Source organism: Phoenix dactylifera, chromosome 1 (genome assembly GCF_051530095.1).
Source record: "Phoenix dactylifera cultivar Ajwa chromosome 1, Ajwa_hap1_PhDact_Kaust_v1.1, whole genome shotgun sequence".
In the NCBI taxonomy this organism is placed as follows: Eukaryota; Viridiplantae; Streptophyta; class Magnoliopsida; order Arecales; family Arecaceae; genus Phoenix; species Phoenix dactylifera.
Window position 1 is genome coordinate 14,567,907 of NC_143190.1, and position 17,651 is coordinate 14,585,557.

Here is a 17,651-nt window from a genome sequence, read left to right on the forward strand (position 1 = left end):
GGCATATTTCAGAAACATCATTTTTTTTGGATCCTGGTGTTGTGTCCAAAACTACTGTCCACTGACCTGCTGTATTGAGTTTTAATTTTGCAAACATTTCTTTTCATATATATATACATACACATACATATCTGCCTTGGCTTATAATCTTTAGAATCTATGGGATTTACCATGACTAATATTTGTCTTTTCTGGCTAAGCCATTGCTGTGGCTATATTGTTAGTAAAAATGAGAAGATTTTGCAAAGTATCTTTTTTTTCGTAGCTGATAATTTTCTTTTTTCCTCCCCTCCTCTTTCTCTTATTGATTGAAAATGGCCATTCTTGAGTTCTTGACGTTGCAGACACTATTTAACAGATGGGGAGATTGGTAACTGGGAATGTCTGCACAGGAGTGACTTGAGGTTTCTTAAACAAAACGAACCCTTTTTAACTTTAAATTAACTTCTAATACCATGTATTCTAGGTCAGTGCTTGTGACTGGAAGAGAGATGTCAAGTTGTATTACAAAGTTATTGAACTCCAAGTGATCATGATAAGCATCAAAGAAGTTATGATAGTAGCATTCGAGCTTTTACTTCGTCAAGTGAACATTCTGATAGGGTTGGCCTATCTGGCATCTTGGGCCAGGCCTGTGATGACGTGTGCAAGAAGGGTCCAGTTCTGCTCTATACTAAATTCTATTCTGTTTGATTTTTTAACTCTAGTTTTGTACGCATATTTTATCAGTAGTCCGCAAGTAAAAGACCTGTTCAATGCATCGAGAAACGGGAGGAAAAAATAAAAAGTTTTAGAAATTAAAAACTATTTTTTTCTCTGTCCTGCCAAACTAGTATTGAAAGACACTACATCTAAAATGAAATCATCTACTGAGCAAAGATGTTCTTCTTCCATTTGCAAATGGCGCTCCCAATTTTTGTTTTTTTTAACCTATTTGTTATTTAAAATTTTCCACTGTAGCATTGTCCTCAACAACTATGGCTTCTTTCTCTGTTTCCCAAGGGATCTCCATGTAAAAGCAAGGATCTCTTCCTGCAGATTAGGCACACGATGTGAGAATTGATCCATATGGACATAAACGCACTGTCTTCAAATTCTTGTTGACAGTGTAGAGATAGATTTCAGTGGTAATTATTTTTGAGGATAAAAATACTAAGAGCCTCTCTGTTCACCTCTGTCCAGCCAAAATGGTATTGAAACTTTGAAAGCGACTGCATCTGAAATGGAATCATCTATTGGGAAGAGATGTGCTTCTTTTCTTCCATTTGCCAATGGCACTGTAAAAAAACTTTTTTTAACTTATTTGTTGAGAAAATCCTTTATCTTGGGGAAAAATCAAAATGTTTCACTGTAGCATTGTCCTCTCAAGTCATATGGCTTCTGTAAGGCTTAGGCTGGAAAAAACAGATACCTTCAGATGAATCAATTTATGGTCGGTACGATGATAGGTGAAAAATTACCAACCAGGGTCTCATTCAAAAACTTGGACCAATGTAGGCTAAGCTGGATCTACCAAACTACAGTACCACAACTGATGTATAGAGAATCAAAGAAGACTAAAGAATGCATAGAGTTGGTCAACCGAAAATGCACTTGGAATTCATCGAAAGTTAACTGATTAATACAAACAAATTAATTTTTTTAGAAAAAAACGCCTTGATTTTTCATCTGCGCAACAAGAGGCTACATAAAAAATATATTCTTCTCGAGCACAATAGCCATCCAAAACACATCTGCACTTTAAAACATTTAAATGTCTTGGCATAGTCATTGCCACATTGGCCATGACATTAAGTTCCACATCTTGCTCCAAACACATGATCTTTGTCTCCTATCCATACCTTGTATGCAGGAATTAAGTTCTGTGACCATCCTCGTGAGATACACTTTTGTTCCTTTTTAAGTTAGTTTTCCGACGGATCTAATCTCAGCTTCATCAAAAATGTATATCAAAAGTTACGAGTAGAATACCAATACTTGTACATGCTGATAATTTCCAAATCTGGCTGTTACGTTTTTAGAGATAGGATCTCGCCTCCACCCTTTCTTAATTTGATCATGCATGCCTCCAAGAGTCCATGATGACAAGGGAGTCTTAAACTTGGTCCTCCTTTCACCTTGGACTTGGTCTTAGCCTAAAGATGGAACGGGTTCATCTCGACCTGCACACATTAGACTCGACTAATATTACAAAAAAATCAATCAAACTCGAATCACTTTTGATAACTTATTAAAATGCAATGGTGAAGAGGAATACATCTTTCATGATTAAATTTACAAAATATGTGCATGAAAATAATGATAAGTGCAATAAGAAAGGGGTTAATTTACGCATTATTTAATACTTATCACTGTCGGACGGGATGGAGAAGAGAGTCGCTTCCTGCACGCCGACGGACCTGTACAAAGCTTCATCGGTGGGGTTCTGGTAAGGGCCCTCCGATGATAAAGTTAGAGTAGATTTTAGGTGGTCCAACTAAAAAGTCATTGGGCGTTACCTGATGGGGCTATTTATAGTCTCCGCAAAGATGCCCAGATAACGTGCAGCCGGGGCTTGCTTGAAGCATAAAGTGTAGGCCGTCTTTGTGAACGGCATGGCGTCGACAGAGGTGGCAGGATATGGTCCCTGGTTGACATGTCATAGAGTGGCCAGTAAGCAAGGCATAGCGCAGTGAGGTTGTAATGTACGGCCACATATGCGGGTATAGGGGTGCGCATAGGCATGCACATGTTTGCGGTCGTAGGCGAGATCGGGCTCGCTTGGAGGCCGTAGTCTTTACTTGCTGAAGTCAGCTTAATGAGCACTGAGATTGAGCCGACATGGGGGCCGCAACATACATTCGGTGAGGTCGGCTCGGCGGACACTGAGGTCGGCCCAGCCTCCTCGGCTCTGAAGTCAACTCGGTAGGAGGCCCCGAGCTCGGGTCGGGGTGTCATTGTGGATACCTGCGGTCAACGGGGCCTCTTCGGCTCTTAGTCGATCCTGTAGGGCACTCCAAGCCCGGCTCGAGGGGCATCATTATAGATACCTGTGGTCGACGGGGCCTCTTCGGCTTTTAGTCGATCCTGCAAGGCGCCTCGAGCTGAGAGGTCTGGCCGAGGTCTGCTCGACCTTTTGTAGGATCCGGGGTCGGACTGGTGCTCAGCGGGACCGAGGTTTGGCTTGCTCGATGCTGATATCTATTTGGCTGAAATTGGATGGTCTCATATTGTTAGCAGGACGATCTATTTTGCCCCCCATTTGTATATATACATGGCAAGTTAATAAATTTGTTAAGAAAATGGATCTCTAGTGGTGAGAACTAATAGAGATTCTCTCTCTCTCTCTCTCTCTCTCTCTTCTATTTTTTGCATGATCTAACATGAATTCAAAAATAAGATGGTCTTAGTTATCACTTGGTAATGTTTTTGTTCTTATTTTACAATTATTATTGAATATTGCAACCATTACTTATTACATGCGAAACATGTGAAATTTTTTCCTAGAAAATATATTGTCTTTCAAAATCACAAAAAATTGTATAGAAATTCAGAATTTTGCTAAGCCATAAAGTGTTATTTAGATTTTTTAATTATCCAAAATATATCCAGCGAATAATCGATATGGAATTAAAGATACTTTCATATGGATCTTCGTCTACTTCTTTTTTTTAATTCAAGATGTTTTTGTCGAACTAAAAAATTAAACTTATTTAAATTTAATTACAATACAACGATAAGTTGGGGTCAATCCAAGATGATAGAAAAGAAGAAGATAATTATTATTAAAATGGGTGATGGGGGCAATGCTAACTAACAACTACCCCCTACCAAGCAATTCCCTCCATCCCTCCCATCTTAACGCTGCCACGACACTTCCCTTCTCCCTTCTTCCATTGCATACCCACGTCATTCCCATGGAAGCTCTCATCTCCCTCCCCTCCTCCCGTTCCTTCCACCTCTCAGCCCTCCCCTCCAAACCCCCACACCCCCTCCCTTCTCTTCCTTTCCACCACCACCACTCCATAAAAACCCATCACCGCATCTTCTCTCCAACCAAAACCACTAGACTCAATGCCCAGCTCTCCTCCTCCCCTGCCACAACCATCACCGATCTCCCCGGCGCCGAGGCCCGCACCGGCGGCGAGAAATTCAACTGGTTCGCCCACTGGTACCCGCTCGCCCCGGTCTGCGACCTCGACAAGCGAGCCCCCAACGCCAAGACGGTGATGGGCCTCGACGTGGTGATCTGGTGGGACCGGCACGAGGGCCGGTGGCAGGTTTTCGACGACCGGTGCCCCCACCGCCTCGCCCCGCTCTCCGAGGGCCGCGTCGACCCCTGGGGCCGCCTCCAGTGCGTCTACCATGGATGGTGCTTCGACGGCAACGGCAGCTGCAAGTACATCCCCCAGGCGCCTCCAAACGGCCCTCCGGTAACGCTTCCCATACTATCTGTATCAAATCTTTTCTCGCTTTACTTCTCCAAGTTGTTGGTGAAACAATTTGAATAGAATGAAATGCTCAACGTAGAAATAATCACATCTTTAATCTAAGTTTTTTTTTTTTTTTTTTGGTTTTAAAGATTTAATTGTGCATTAGATGTTTGCTTTAGTTTTATCGAGTTTGTACGACTCTGCAGGTTCATACGTTCAATAAGGCATGCGCAGCTGTTTATCCCAGTGTTGAACAGAATAAGATTGTCTGGTTTTGGCCAAGCACTGATCCCGAATACGAGGATATTTTGATGAAGCAAAAACCTCCTTACATTCCAGAGTTGGATGACGCATCGTACACGTCGACAATGGGGACGAGAGATCTTCCGTATGGGTAAATTCCATTCTCTGTATTAACTTTAGCTCTGTAGTCCAAAATTGAGGATTCAATGTCTTTAGAAGCTTGAAAATATTAGCAGGGTTTTACCTCTCTTTCTGTATAATTTTATCGCTTATATATATAGATATTTACACCCACACATACATATATATATATAGCTATTACACACGCACACACATATGTCTATATCCATATATATGTATATACATACGTGTATATATGTGTCTATATACATACATGCATACATATATACTGCTTGATGCAATGAAACTCTTCTAAAATGGCACAAACAAAGTCAAATTCAACATTAATCATCACATCGTAGACCTGAAGTTAAATTGTTAGGTGAACAGTTTGTGTTGTTACAGATTATAGTCAGCAGAAGGATGGCCGTATTATTTTAAAAGACAATTATAAAGATCAATCACTAAAGAGAAATTAACACTAGCTAGAAAAATGAAGGCCCATAAATAAACTAATGTTTCCAAATGGAGAAACTCCGGGTAGACTTGCATTAGGGGGTCTTTTTGTTTTTTTTTTTTTTTTTCCAGCTTAGACTATTGCCTCTGACCTTAATGCATGTAAAAATCTCAAGTAATACTAAGCAACATCCAAAAACCAGGGTGCTGAACTTGTCCTAGAAGCCCCTCTTCGGAAATTAAATTCTAGTCTGGTAAGTGCTGTGTAGATGTCAGCCAGGTCTGTAGTCATTTTGACCCCTCAAAGGATTCCCAATCCCTCGAATTAAAAATCACCTGTTGCCCTGCATGTTGATATCTCTGGTTTTCATTTTGATACTCGGTCAACCTTATAAAAACTGTCCATATGCTTCTGAACCTAGTCTGTTTAATTTTTAGCTAGACTGTCAAAATTTGTTGTTAACAGTGCTAGCTTGCTTATCTTTATGGACTCAAGCTGCTGGATCAACATATCACATACTCCCTTGGTATGTTTTGAGATTCAGCTGACACTAGTCAATTACCTTGTTTATCATCATTGTCTTTCAAAGCATCATCTTATTGCCTTGTACCGTTGACTCCTTTGCCTCCCTATTCTTCTTTTCTTCTATATCGACACATTTGCTTTATGTGTAATCAAAGAAAAGAAGTCCTATCTATCTGTACTTGAGAGTTGAGACACTTGATTTTATGCTGCAGTAAGCATTGCTACTTATACTGTTTAATGAGTCTCCAATGTTGCTGCTATGCATGTGATCAGGAGTATACTGGAGGGGTTATTTGTCCACAGACTTACTGCCCACAAGATCTAGTGCTCCATGGTCATAATCATATTGCATTTCCCACATTTTTGTTCTTCTGTTTTGGCTTCTAGATATTCCTGATAGATGCAGCTGCCTTAAATAATAGACTTAACATTAGATCCCAAAAGTTTAAACTTTGAAGGAAGGGATCAACAAATGTATATCAGTCCTTAATGCAGCCCGGACCATGCATGTCAAGGCATGAACAAGCAAGGGGTCAACAATGTATATTAGGTCTTAACTCTCTCTTTCATGTGCTAACCATTATCTTAAGCTTTTAGGGAAGGGGTTAATAATGTATATCAGTCCTTAACACCCCATCTCATGTGAGGCCCGGATCATGCACGTGAAGGCATGAAAGAGTCAAGAATAACTCGAGATAAGAACGAGCCAAGAACAACTCAATAGGGAATGAGTCAATGGAAGAAAAGATTCAAGAAAATAAACATGTAAGCTTGGCTTGAACAGGATTTGGATCTATGACCTTTGGGTCTGTTACCATGTTAACTGCTAGAACCCAAAATCTTAAGCTTTTAGGGAAGGGATCAACAATGTATAAGGTCTTAATGCTTCCTTGGCAAACAACCTGAAACTCTATACTGAAAAGAGAGATGTCTATCATTAGATGTGTTGCTTCAGCCTCCAAATAACCTTGTGAACATCTATATTTGTCTTTAAAGGACTTACTTCTAGCCAATGGTTGAATTTATTTGCATAATCCTTGACTTTGCATAATTCTTGCTTTGTGTTGATGCAAGGTTCATAAAGATAACATCTTGGTCATCTGAAAGAAGTTTCTTTAGAAACTAAAACATCTTAGGCTAGAAATAGATCTTTTGGTTGCATTCTCAAATTTGTTGCTTTCGAATTTATTCCTGCCATGCAAAGATGTAGATCTATATCTTTACGATGTCAACTTTGACCTCTTATCTCCTAACTCCATGCACCTCAAAATCCTCACTGCAATGTAAATCCGATCTGATTTCTTTTATAATATTTGAAGATATATCAATTGTCAATTTGTAATGCTTAATCTCCTTAATGATATACTCCTGTGGGCTTTGTGAGATATTCCTAATTGTTGAAATCATCAAGATCATTTTAGCATAGAGGTGGGACCTGAATTCATTTAGTCATTGGTCATGTTGGCTCCAAGGTCTCAATCCATCTTGCTAATTTCTTTACAAAATTTCAAGAGAATCAATTTCTCTTCTTGTATTAGGTGGATACAAGGGACATTACGTTGATGTCCTTGATTATATTAAAAAAATGCCCTTGATTTCTTGATTGATTGCACAATGATTTCAAGGATTGAAACTTTCTTTCTTAAATTCCCAAGCAGCTGGCTTCAACTTCTCTTTCTGAGTGAATTAGACTTGAATACTCTTTAGAACAGCCATCCATGTGTCTTTTTTCACCCCAAGAAGCAAGAAATAATGCTCTTTCCAGATATTCAAGGAATCATCTGTAGGTTTATTTTGCTGAGATCCCTGATCAAATGCACTTTGGGCTCCATGAAAATACCTAAAGACCATGTAAAGTCAGTAGAGACTTGTTATTCTAAATTTGTTTCCTCATCTTTCTTCTTGTAATTTCTAGTTTTTGATTAAGGCAGATATTATCATAAGGGCTCTTATGCTAATTTGGATGCTTGGACTCTACTCTGTTGTCCCTATTCTCAAATCTTCTTTGGTGCATTTTGATGTTTGGGCCAACATATGCTGCAACAAAAAAATCTAGGAGTAGGTAAGTTGAGGAATCAATGGCCAAGGACTGGAAAAAGGTGATATCAACATAATATGTGGAATTGGACAGAAAACCCAGTAGGATTTAATTTCCAACTTATAAGTAGTCGGCATATGGCTTAATGTTATGGTTTTCATACAACCATATGCTTATTTTATGTTGTACCAGTCTTGTGTGAAATGAATATATATTTTGACGACTTTTTGGACGTCCTCTTTAAGCATTATTGCAGTTTTTTTTCTAACAGAAGTTTAATTTTTTTCCCTACCTGTACATTTGTCTTCGATTTTTCATGTCAGGATTCATCAAGGCAGGTCAAGAAGGGCCATCTGGTTATTTTCCTGAACTAAATAAATAAAACAACTTCTTCTCATGCATCTCTAGACCAGTACAACATTAACAGTTGGACTGTGATGCTTGGTAGACTCACTTGTTAATCAGTTGTTTAGAGGCATGGCTACTATAACCTACATCGGTTATGAGATTGAGGATGCATGAAAACTTAAAGGGGTCAGGTCTTAGAAATTGCTATGCACTGATATACTGGTGCTTGCTCTTCAAATAACATCATTAATCACTTTCTTCAATGACTTTTTGTTGAAGTCTTTGACATTTGACACGCAATTATTTCAATGATCAGCGAATGATTCAAAGCAAACTCACTTCTGAATCATTAGTTTGATGTCTTTCAGTTGAAGTTGTTGAAGCCTGACACATAATTACTAATCAGCCAGTGATGTGCAGAAACTCACTTATGAATAATTTGTTTGAAGATTTAGTTAGGAGGAACCACCTAAATATCCAAATGGAGGATGATGAAAACTAAAGATCCTAGCAACTCTTCATGCAGTGAGTCACTGCATTGGATTTTAGACAAGGTTGTGCCATAATGATCACTTTCTAAAAGGGTTTACACTTCAGAAGGTCGATACATGATGAGAGTGGATTGCATTTGTTCATGTTATCTGCATGTTTTCCTATTTGGTTTACATTATGCAAATTGCATTTACTTTTGACCTCATCCATTGACAGTAGGCATTACTTGTCACCCAATTGGCATTTCAGGTATGAAGTTCTGATAGAAAACCTCATGGACCCTGCTCATGTTCGGTATGCACACCGTGGAATAATGAGAATTCCAAAACGTGAAGTGCCTGGCAGATATGTACTTATTGATAACTTCTTCTTGTTTTCTTTTTAGGTTTATTTTAATCACATTAGACTCATGAGGGTAGCATTTCTTAGTTTGTTGTTTATCAGAACACAAGGGTCATGCAAACATCACTGAGCCATATCATACTTTCCATTTTTAGAGTTAGCCTAGTTCAGTCTATTTTGGTTAACACCACTGACTGGTAAAATTCTTACACAGCTAAGGCTGATCGAGAAGGAGGCATGCCCATGGAGATAACAATTGAGACATTAAATATAACTGGCTTCCTTGCAAAGCAGGAGCTTGGCTACGGCAAGTTTGTAGCTCCATGCGTCTTTTATGTTATGCCTGGTTGGTCCTCAGAGGATGGTTCTGTTTCATCTTTGAATATCCAAGAGGTAATCATTTACATCTATTTAATTAATATCTTATGACAAAATGGAAATTTATTTGTTCACTTTCATTTTTTTCTTTTTTTACATTGGGTTAATTCAGGTATCTTCAGCTAAGTCCCAGCAGAAACAACGTAGGTCCCTGCTTATTTTTATGTGCATTCCGGTTAGTCCTGGAAGAAGCAGAGTGATTTGGGTCTTCCCAAGAAATTTTTCAGTTTGGATAGACCAAATTGTCCCTCGGTGGATGTTTCATGTGGGACAGAATCTTATTTTGGATTCAGATCTATACCTTCTTCATGTTGAGGTAATATGTTATCCTTTTCAGTTGCCTAAGCTGCTTTATCCCATCCTTCTCAACTAATCTAAGAAAAATTCTTTAAGCTTCAGATGCTTTATTGGTGTAAAGCATCTTTCACCTAATATTGAGGCAAATGCTATCTTCTGAGGATGGCACTGCTCTTGTGCATGCTGGGAGATGACACTTTAGCCTTGGCTGTCCTGAAATCTTCATAGTGGACTTATAGAGTCAAACTAGCGAGCATCTAGTTGATAAAGGTTACATGCTTGTGTTCTCAAGTGATGATGCAAGTTATTGGCAACATCTTTATAAGTATATATATTTATATATGCAGTCATACTATATATGAAAAAGAATGCTAACAAGGTCTGCTAAACTAGTACTAGGACCCGTACGAATCGAACGAATCTCTTTATGATAAACAGATCCATTTTGCAAGTTCGTTATTACGGGTAGTTCCTTTATCAGGATTTACCGACTGGATATCTGAAAATCATTTCCTCCAACATTCATTTAACCAAACCTAAGTTTGCGAGTTTCGGGTTCCATACAGTGTTTTGTTGTATCCGTATGGAGCCAGTATCGGTCGATCCTTGGGACACCACCCCGTTGGTTCATCAACAATAGATTGCTTCCCTTGGGCCCTGCATGCCCGCAATGGGACAGAAACTTAACAAGGCCGTGGGTCGGTATGGTACCGATTTGGTAACCGGCAAGCCCAATTTTTTTTAAGTTTTTCAAGTTTGATTAATTGGTAATCATTTTTTTTAACTTTTTCAATAACTTTTTAAGTATGATTTGATGTTTTTTGATGTTTCTATAATTTCGATATAACCTAAATGATGCATCTTGTTATTTTAAAATAATAAAAAATATAAAATGATTAGTGAGATATTGCATGCTATGAGAAGCAACATGAAATATCTTAAAATTAACTAGTGAGGTGAAAAATATAACATAATACAATCAATTATATATATTTAAAGTACAACATATATACCGATATCTGGATCATTAGCATAGTCAGGAGGCATATTAGCCCATCTCTCTAACCAAGCGGTGTTGTAGTCTTGTATGTTCATCCCATAAGGAACGTGCTCTAGGTTATAAGCACTCTCGGATCTCTTGTTGAAGCTCTGGCTTTGAGAGGTGTCCCCTGGTTGATAATACGGTTGTGGAGGGGTCCATCCGAATAAACTTGCAACAAAATTCGACCCATAAGATGCTTCGGGCTGCGTAGGATAGTAGCCACCGGAAGACAATACCTCAGACGCACCATATCCATATCCATATCCGACTTCCTATGGCTGCGGTAATAGAATCAAGTATACGACTCGGAACTTGATACATCTATGGATCCTACTCCACGTGCGAGGTTATCTTCAGCTGCATCATATCCTCTTGAATAACCTCGAGTAGCCCATCTCCTATATACAATCGTATCATCGCAGACTCTACCAGGTCGTGTATCGTGGTTCTTATTGTGTGCAGCATGCGTAACCGGTAAATCAAAGACCACCCTATGATTGTCTTATAAATGGTGGTCTCATGTCCTCCACTACCCTCCTAGCCAACAGTTCTATATCGGTTAACTTATACATATCACTTAAGTTAACTTACCTCTTACAGATATAGGGTCACAACTTTTAGATCAGGCTCCATCTTGTAAATCACGTTACGCAGAGTGACCAGAAATTCGTCATCTATATCGATTTCAGGTACGGTGTACTGAAACCTTAGTTTCAGATAGTATACTGCATATAGAGTTCGTAATTATTTTAGTAAAATTGTACAAATACAGGAGCAGTCTAATTTTCAATATTTTTGCTTAGCTACTAGATACAAGTCCCTACCCATCTGGTAGTCTCATTGCTGCTCAATGATATTAATGTACTCCTAGGCATATGTCAAATCTGGCTCTCTGATCCGAATCTTTGCCCTCTCCATCATATGATACAAGAAGTCCATCTAGGGGTACCTCTCGCTATCCACGACCCAAAGTATTTCATATAATGGTTTGATGGCCTTCACTATCTTCTTGGCCCGTTGCCAAAATATCTGCCTCGTCGCCAAATCCTCAACAGTGCTCCCTTCAGTGCTGGCCCTTGCAAATCTACTTTTCTGCCACTCGGGACTGACAAACATATGACATAGGGCAGCTTCCTCTCAAAAAGGCTATCAAGTGCAACATAGTTGGTAGCAAACCGTGTCACTCTTGGTCTCAAGATCTCTTCCCCTACCTATCTTCTCATTAGTGATAGGACCCATGTATGGCTATAAATATATTTGGTGATGGTTTGGGATATCTCTATTATCTACTACACTCTATGAATCTTCGCAACATCCATCAACATGAGGTCGATATAATATGTATCACATAGGGTCCAAAAAATATGTGGTCGCTACTCTATTAAGATCTCTCCGATGGCCTTATATTGTGATCCATTGTCAGTGATAAGTTGCACGACGTTCTCGTCTCCTACCTGATCAATCACCTCGTCTATCAATCAAAGGATGTATATGGCGTCGTGTACCTAATCGGAAGCATCAACCGACTTATAGAAGAAAGTCTTCGTATCACAATATTTCAAGAAGTTGATAATGCTCCGCTCGGTAGGACCGGTCCAACCATCACACATCACCGTCAGTCCATATGTGGGCCACTTGCTTTTGTATGAGATAATCCACTTCTCTAGCTCCTTATTATTGTCAAAAAGCTCACTGTAGATGTCATTCGGTCCTGGAGGATTTACATTAGGACCGGCAGCCTATATAGAGGAAATGGCAGACCTATAATACGTATTATCTATCGTATTCACTAAGATGTGGTTGAAGTGGAATAGCTTGCTACATATCTTTTTTATTCTTCTTTAGCATTATGTCAACTCTCTACTTCTTTGAATTCTTGCTGGAGAAGACATATGGATCTAAATTATGGATGGTGGCTCATAATGGAATCTCTCTAGAGGACTTCTTTCTGCTACCAAAAGCCTCCAGTATAGATGCAATACGGCCACCGCCTCTCTAACTAAAGAGGTCCTCCTAAACTCTGAATCTGCCCTGCTGCTCGTAGAACCGATGCCCGGCTTGTAGTATGAGGGCCCAAATTGAGCCCTATTTCTGGTCACCTCATCCTGCTGCCACTAATCATCCAAGCTTGCCTGAATGCTAGCCTGGATATGTGCCTCCTCGTTATTTGGAGCGGATGCCTCCTCTGACTTCCTAAAGTGATAGAAAGATGGCTCTACCGCTTGGCGGTCCACCTCCGCCTTCTTTTTGGAAACCCTCTCTTTTGCTGCTTTGAAATCAAAAAAGTGCTTCTTCATCAATTGCCGAACCTTTGTAGGCATTTTCGGCACATAGGATAACCATCAGCTAAATGCAGCTTCAACCTAGTTACCCCTTATTTTTTGAACTGTGTTTCATCAGTTATATTACCAAAGATGCCGACCCAAAAATATCTGTCCATAATCCCAACCAATGTCATGCTCTAGCTACTTCTTTTTTCTTGATGGTTCTATTCCTACAGGTTTACCAAGTACGTCAGTTTATCAATTATTACTTTAAAAAATACATCTGGTTTATCTAATATTTAGTACTACTTTTTTATTTTTTATTTATTTATATATTTTTAATATTTTTTAGATTAAAAAATATGTCTAAATACCATAAATTCAAAAAATATATGTTTTTTATTCAGAAAATACTTCTGAAATATGTATTATGTACTGCTAATTTTCATAATTTTTGGTATTAATTATATTTAAAAATTATTTTTAATTTTAAAAATAATTTTTAAATATAAAAATTAAAAAAATTAATTTGAGCTTAGATCCATGTAGAAGCCTATCATAGATGCTATATATATTTTTCTAGACCCGTGGGTATGCATCAAAGGCTACTTATTTCTCGATCTTTTTAAAATTTAGGCCTAGGCCATTATGTGCATAATCGCATCAAAATTTAGCTGAAGAATAACTTGCATGCCCCTGAATACACTTTTGATTTTACAGTCTTTTAAAATTTTACTTTATCTAGTTTTTATTTTTTTCTCCAAAAATATTTTTATTTTAAAAAATTTTTATGTGATTGTGTAGATCATTCCTAAATCTACAATATATCATAAAATCAAACCAAAATCAAAAGTTTTGGCATGATCTCTTCTTATTTTGCAAATTTCAAGATATTTTTGGCGTCCAAAAAAAAAGAGAGAGAAAATGAGACAGATGAGAAGAAGTATACCGTATTGTACTGAATTAGCTTATTTTTCGCTGTAGGAAAGGGAGGTTATTCGAATAGGTTGAGAAAGCTTGAGAAACTTCTCGGGCCTTCCCAACTTATCTTTAAAACAAAAAGAAGAGAGGGGTAGAGGGCCGATTCGGACCTGGTCCGACTCGGTGCGAATCGGACGGTTTGCACCGGTTTCGCACAGAATCGGCCGATTTGGACCAAGTTAGTGCAGTTCGCGGCCAGTTCTGGCCGGTTCCTATTGGTTCGAGACCGGTTCCGTCCTGTTCGGAGCCGGTTCCAGAAAAAATAGATGAACCAACCCAGTCCCCCACCGGATCAACTCGGTACAGACCGAATCGGGCGGTTCGGCCTGATTCGGCAAACCTTGAATGCTAAATTCTCTCCACTCTTTCTATAACCTTTCTTGATTAGGAAAGGACAGATGAAGGCCAAAGGTGGTTTTACTTTTTGAATTTTGAGATAGTAAAGGTGTTTTTGTACCCAAATAAATTGTGGATCCATGTCCCAAACTTGATCAACTAGAAAACCTACTAACATAACATTTCCCAAAGATATACATGGGACATGAGGGAAGTATTTGGATTGTTTCTTCATGATTTCTGTTACCATCCTTTTTTAAGTTAAAAGATAGTTTTCGGAAGCCTCCCACATCCATCAGGCCATATCCGAGCTGTACTGATGGAAATGGAAAGACAGCTTCTTTCACTGTTAACAAATTCATGTAGTTCTCCCTCTCAGTTTATCTGGTACAGTAAACAAATTTTCTGAGCCAAGCAATTGCATTTTGAAAATATAACATCAGAATTTCATCTTTTGCTTTCCTTAGAAACTTCAGAAATTCTATACCCCTATGGGATAACTACTATTAAGGAGAGCTTATTATCCTCGTCTCTGTAGTATACTATTCTTCTTCCTTTCTTTTTTCTTCCCCAGCCAAAGCCATGTTGGCACAGTATGTCATAAAGGGTGCATTAAAAAATTCATGTGTGAATAAGATGTTTGCATGGTTTATATATGGTTGATTTTCCTTATATCCTTGGTTTTCTTTTTATTGCATTTTTTTTCTGTTTTTAGAGATCAAATCAGTCTCTCTCTCTCTCTCTCTCTCTCTCTCTCTCTCTCTCTAAGCATCTGCATGCTGCTGCTTTATGGTCATAGTACCATTCACACCATTTGAATTTGATATGATTGATGTCTTACAGCCAACCAGTTCGTCTAATTTTGATGTTGCTGGAAGTTACATTTTCATTATGTGTAACTTTTGACTGAGTAGTTCTTTACAGGAGCGTAAGATTGCCAAGGTTGGCCCTTCTAATTGGCAAAAATCTTGTTTCGTGCCAACTAAGTCAGATGCCATGGTGGTTGCCTTCAGGAATTGGCTAAGGAAATATTCAAACAATCAGGTTGACTGGGGAACTCTACCTACTGCATACCTTCCACCAACCCCTCCCAAAGAACAGCTTATGGACAGGTAAGTTGTGAGAAAAGAGAAATATCATTCGTCAACGAAGTTATAGTGGTTGCTGACTGGATGCATATAATTCCTAATACACATGCACAGATGCTCAAGTGAATGTTCTCACACTCGCATGTGTAAATACAAAAATATGTTGTCAAATGTTCCATTGCATTAGCTGAATAACTGATATTAGAGAAAGAAGATCTAGATCTGATGATGTCAAAGAATAAAAGAAAGCTATTAGCTGGTGGAAAGTCCATTTTGTTAGGGAGGAAGGGTGGAAGTTAAACTTTCCTTAAAATAAACCTGCAAAGTCATTGTCTTGATGGGAGTTCCACTCTCTGAGAGACTTATTCGGTTGTCAACACATTGCAAATATTAGAGATGCAATTCTGCTGTATATTGATGATAGCTTGCATTTGTTCTCCCCCCCCCCCTAAAAACACATAGAAGAACAAGAAGAAGCAGAGATGCATTAATTTGCTCCATGACATGGGATTACTTTCAACTAATCTAATTAGGTGTCTGGTTTCTGATATTCTATTCAATCCATGGGATTCAAGTATCTTATTTGACATTATCGGCAGAACTTAACTCAGACTTATTCATTTGTTTTCTTTCAGATACTGGTCCCATGTTGTGCAGTGCAGCAGCTGTCGTGTGGCTTTAAAAGGCCTGAGAAAACTGGAGGTTTTTCTGCAAGTTATTTCAATAGCCTCCATTGGAATTGTTGCAGCTTCCAAGCAGGGTTTGATGTCGACCATCACCAGGACTGCTGTTGTCTCAGCAGCGGTACTGTGCTTCCTCGCATCCAGGTGGCTGTCTCACTTCATCTACAAGAATTTCTATTTCCATGACTACAGCCATGCTTTCAGATGATTGTTCTAGATTTTGCCCTTTCTCTGTAAACAGATCGAAATGCTTATGTGTCTATTATTTTATTATATCTGTAAATAAAAGGTTTCAACTAAATTATAGAGATGATAAAAGAGCAAATACAAGATCTACATCTGTGCGAAAGGCATATTTCAGAAACATCATTTTTTTTTGGATCCTGGTGTTGTGTCCAAAACTACTGTCCACTGACCTGCTGTATTGAGTTTTAATTTTGCAAACATTTCTTTTCATATATATATATATATACATACACATATACATATCTGCCTTGGCTTATAATCTTTAGAATCTATGGGATTTACCATGACTAATATTTGTCGTTTCTGGCTAAGCCATTGCTGTGGCTATATTGTTAGTAAAAATGAGAAGATTTTGCAAAGTATCTTTTTTTCGTAGCTGATAATTTTCTTTTTTCCTCCCCTCCTCTTTCTCTTATTGATTGAAAATGGCCATTCTTGAGTTCTTGACGTTGCAGACACTATTTAACAGATGGGGAGCTTGGTAACTAGGAATGCCTGCACAGGAGTGACTTGAGGTTTCTTAAACAAAACGAACCCTTTTTAACTATAAATTAACTTCTAATACCATGTATTCTAGGTCAGTGCTTGTGACTGGAAGAGAGATGTCAAGTTATATTACAAATTTATTGAACTCCTAGTGATCATGATGTGCATCAAAGAAGTTATGATAGTAGCATTCGAGCTCTTACTTCGTCAAGTGAACATGCTGATTGGGTTGGCCTATCTGGCATCTCGGGCCAGGCCTGTGATGACGTGTGCAAGAAGGGTCCAGTTCTGCACTATACTAACTTATATTCTGTTTGATTTTTTTAACTCTAGTTTTGTGTGCATATTTTATCAGTAGTCCGCAAGTAAAAGACCTGTTCAATGCATCGAGAAACGGGAGGGAAAAAAAAAAGAGTTGGGAGGGGGGGCGTTATGAGTAAGGCTTTTAGAAATTAAAAACTATGTTTTTTTCTGTCCTGCCAAACTAGCATTGAAAGACACTACGTCTGAAATGAAATCATCTACTGAGCAAAGATGTGCTTCTTCCATTTGCAAATGGCGCTCCCAATTTTATTTTTTTTAACCTCTTTGTTATTTAAAATTTTCCACTGCAGCATTGTCCTCAACAAGTATGGCTTCTCTGTTTCCCAAGTGATCTCCATGTAAAAGCAAGGATCTCTTCCTGCAGATTAGGTACACGATGTGAGAATTGATCCACATGGACTTAAACGCACTGTCTTCAAATTCTTGTTGACAGTGTAGAGATAGATTTCAGTGGCAATTATTTTTGAGGATAAAAATACTAAGAGCCTCTTTGTTCACCTCTGTCCAGCCAAAATAGTATGGAAAGCGACTGCATCTGGAATGGAATCA

The 17,651-nt window shown here is 38.6% G+C and overlaps 1 protein-coding gene across 2 annotated transcripts; it reads left to right on the plus strand.

The window, feature by feature from the left end:
- Positions 1-3,761: 3,761 nt before the first annotated feature.
- LOC120103903 (protochlorophyllide-dependent translocon component 52, chloroplastic-like) lies at positions 3,762-16,410 on the plus strand. Of its 2 annotated transcripts, XM_089930444.1 has the most exons (7): positions 3,762-4,412; positions 4,619-4,806; positions 8,885-8,984; positions 9,197-9,370; positions 9,468-9,671; positions 15,200-15,387; positions 15,999-16,410. In XM_089930444.1, the coding sequence occupies exons 1-7, from the start codon at positions 3,777-3,779 to the stop codon at positions 16,252-16,254; spliced, it is 1,746 nt and encodes a 581-aa protein (XP_089786570.1). In that variant the 5' UTR covers positions 3,762-3,776; the 3' UTR covers positions 16,255-16,410. The 2 variants fall into 2 exon arrangements, with proteins under 2 accessions (XP_089786570.1, XP_089786571.1); XM_089930445.1 differs by lacking the exon at positions 9,468-9,671.
- The last annotated feature ends 1,241 nt before the right edge of the window (positions 16,411-17,651 follow it).

Bases quoted from the DNA above. Each gene is read 5' to 3' on its own strand.
- LOC120103903 (XM_089930444.1), top strand. From the start codon at position 3,777: ATGGGGGCAATGCTAACTAACAACTACCCCCTACCAAGCAATTCCCTC. The intron at 9,371-9,467 runs GTAATCATTTAC...GGGTTAATTCAG, and splicing joins CATCTTTGAATATCCAAGAG to GTATCTTCAGCTAAGTCCCA. The intron at 15,388-15,998 runs GTAAGTTGTGAG...GTTTTCTTTCAG, and splicing joins AAAGAACAGCTTATGGACAG to ATACTGGTCCCATGTTGTGC.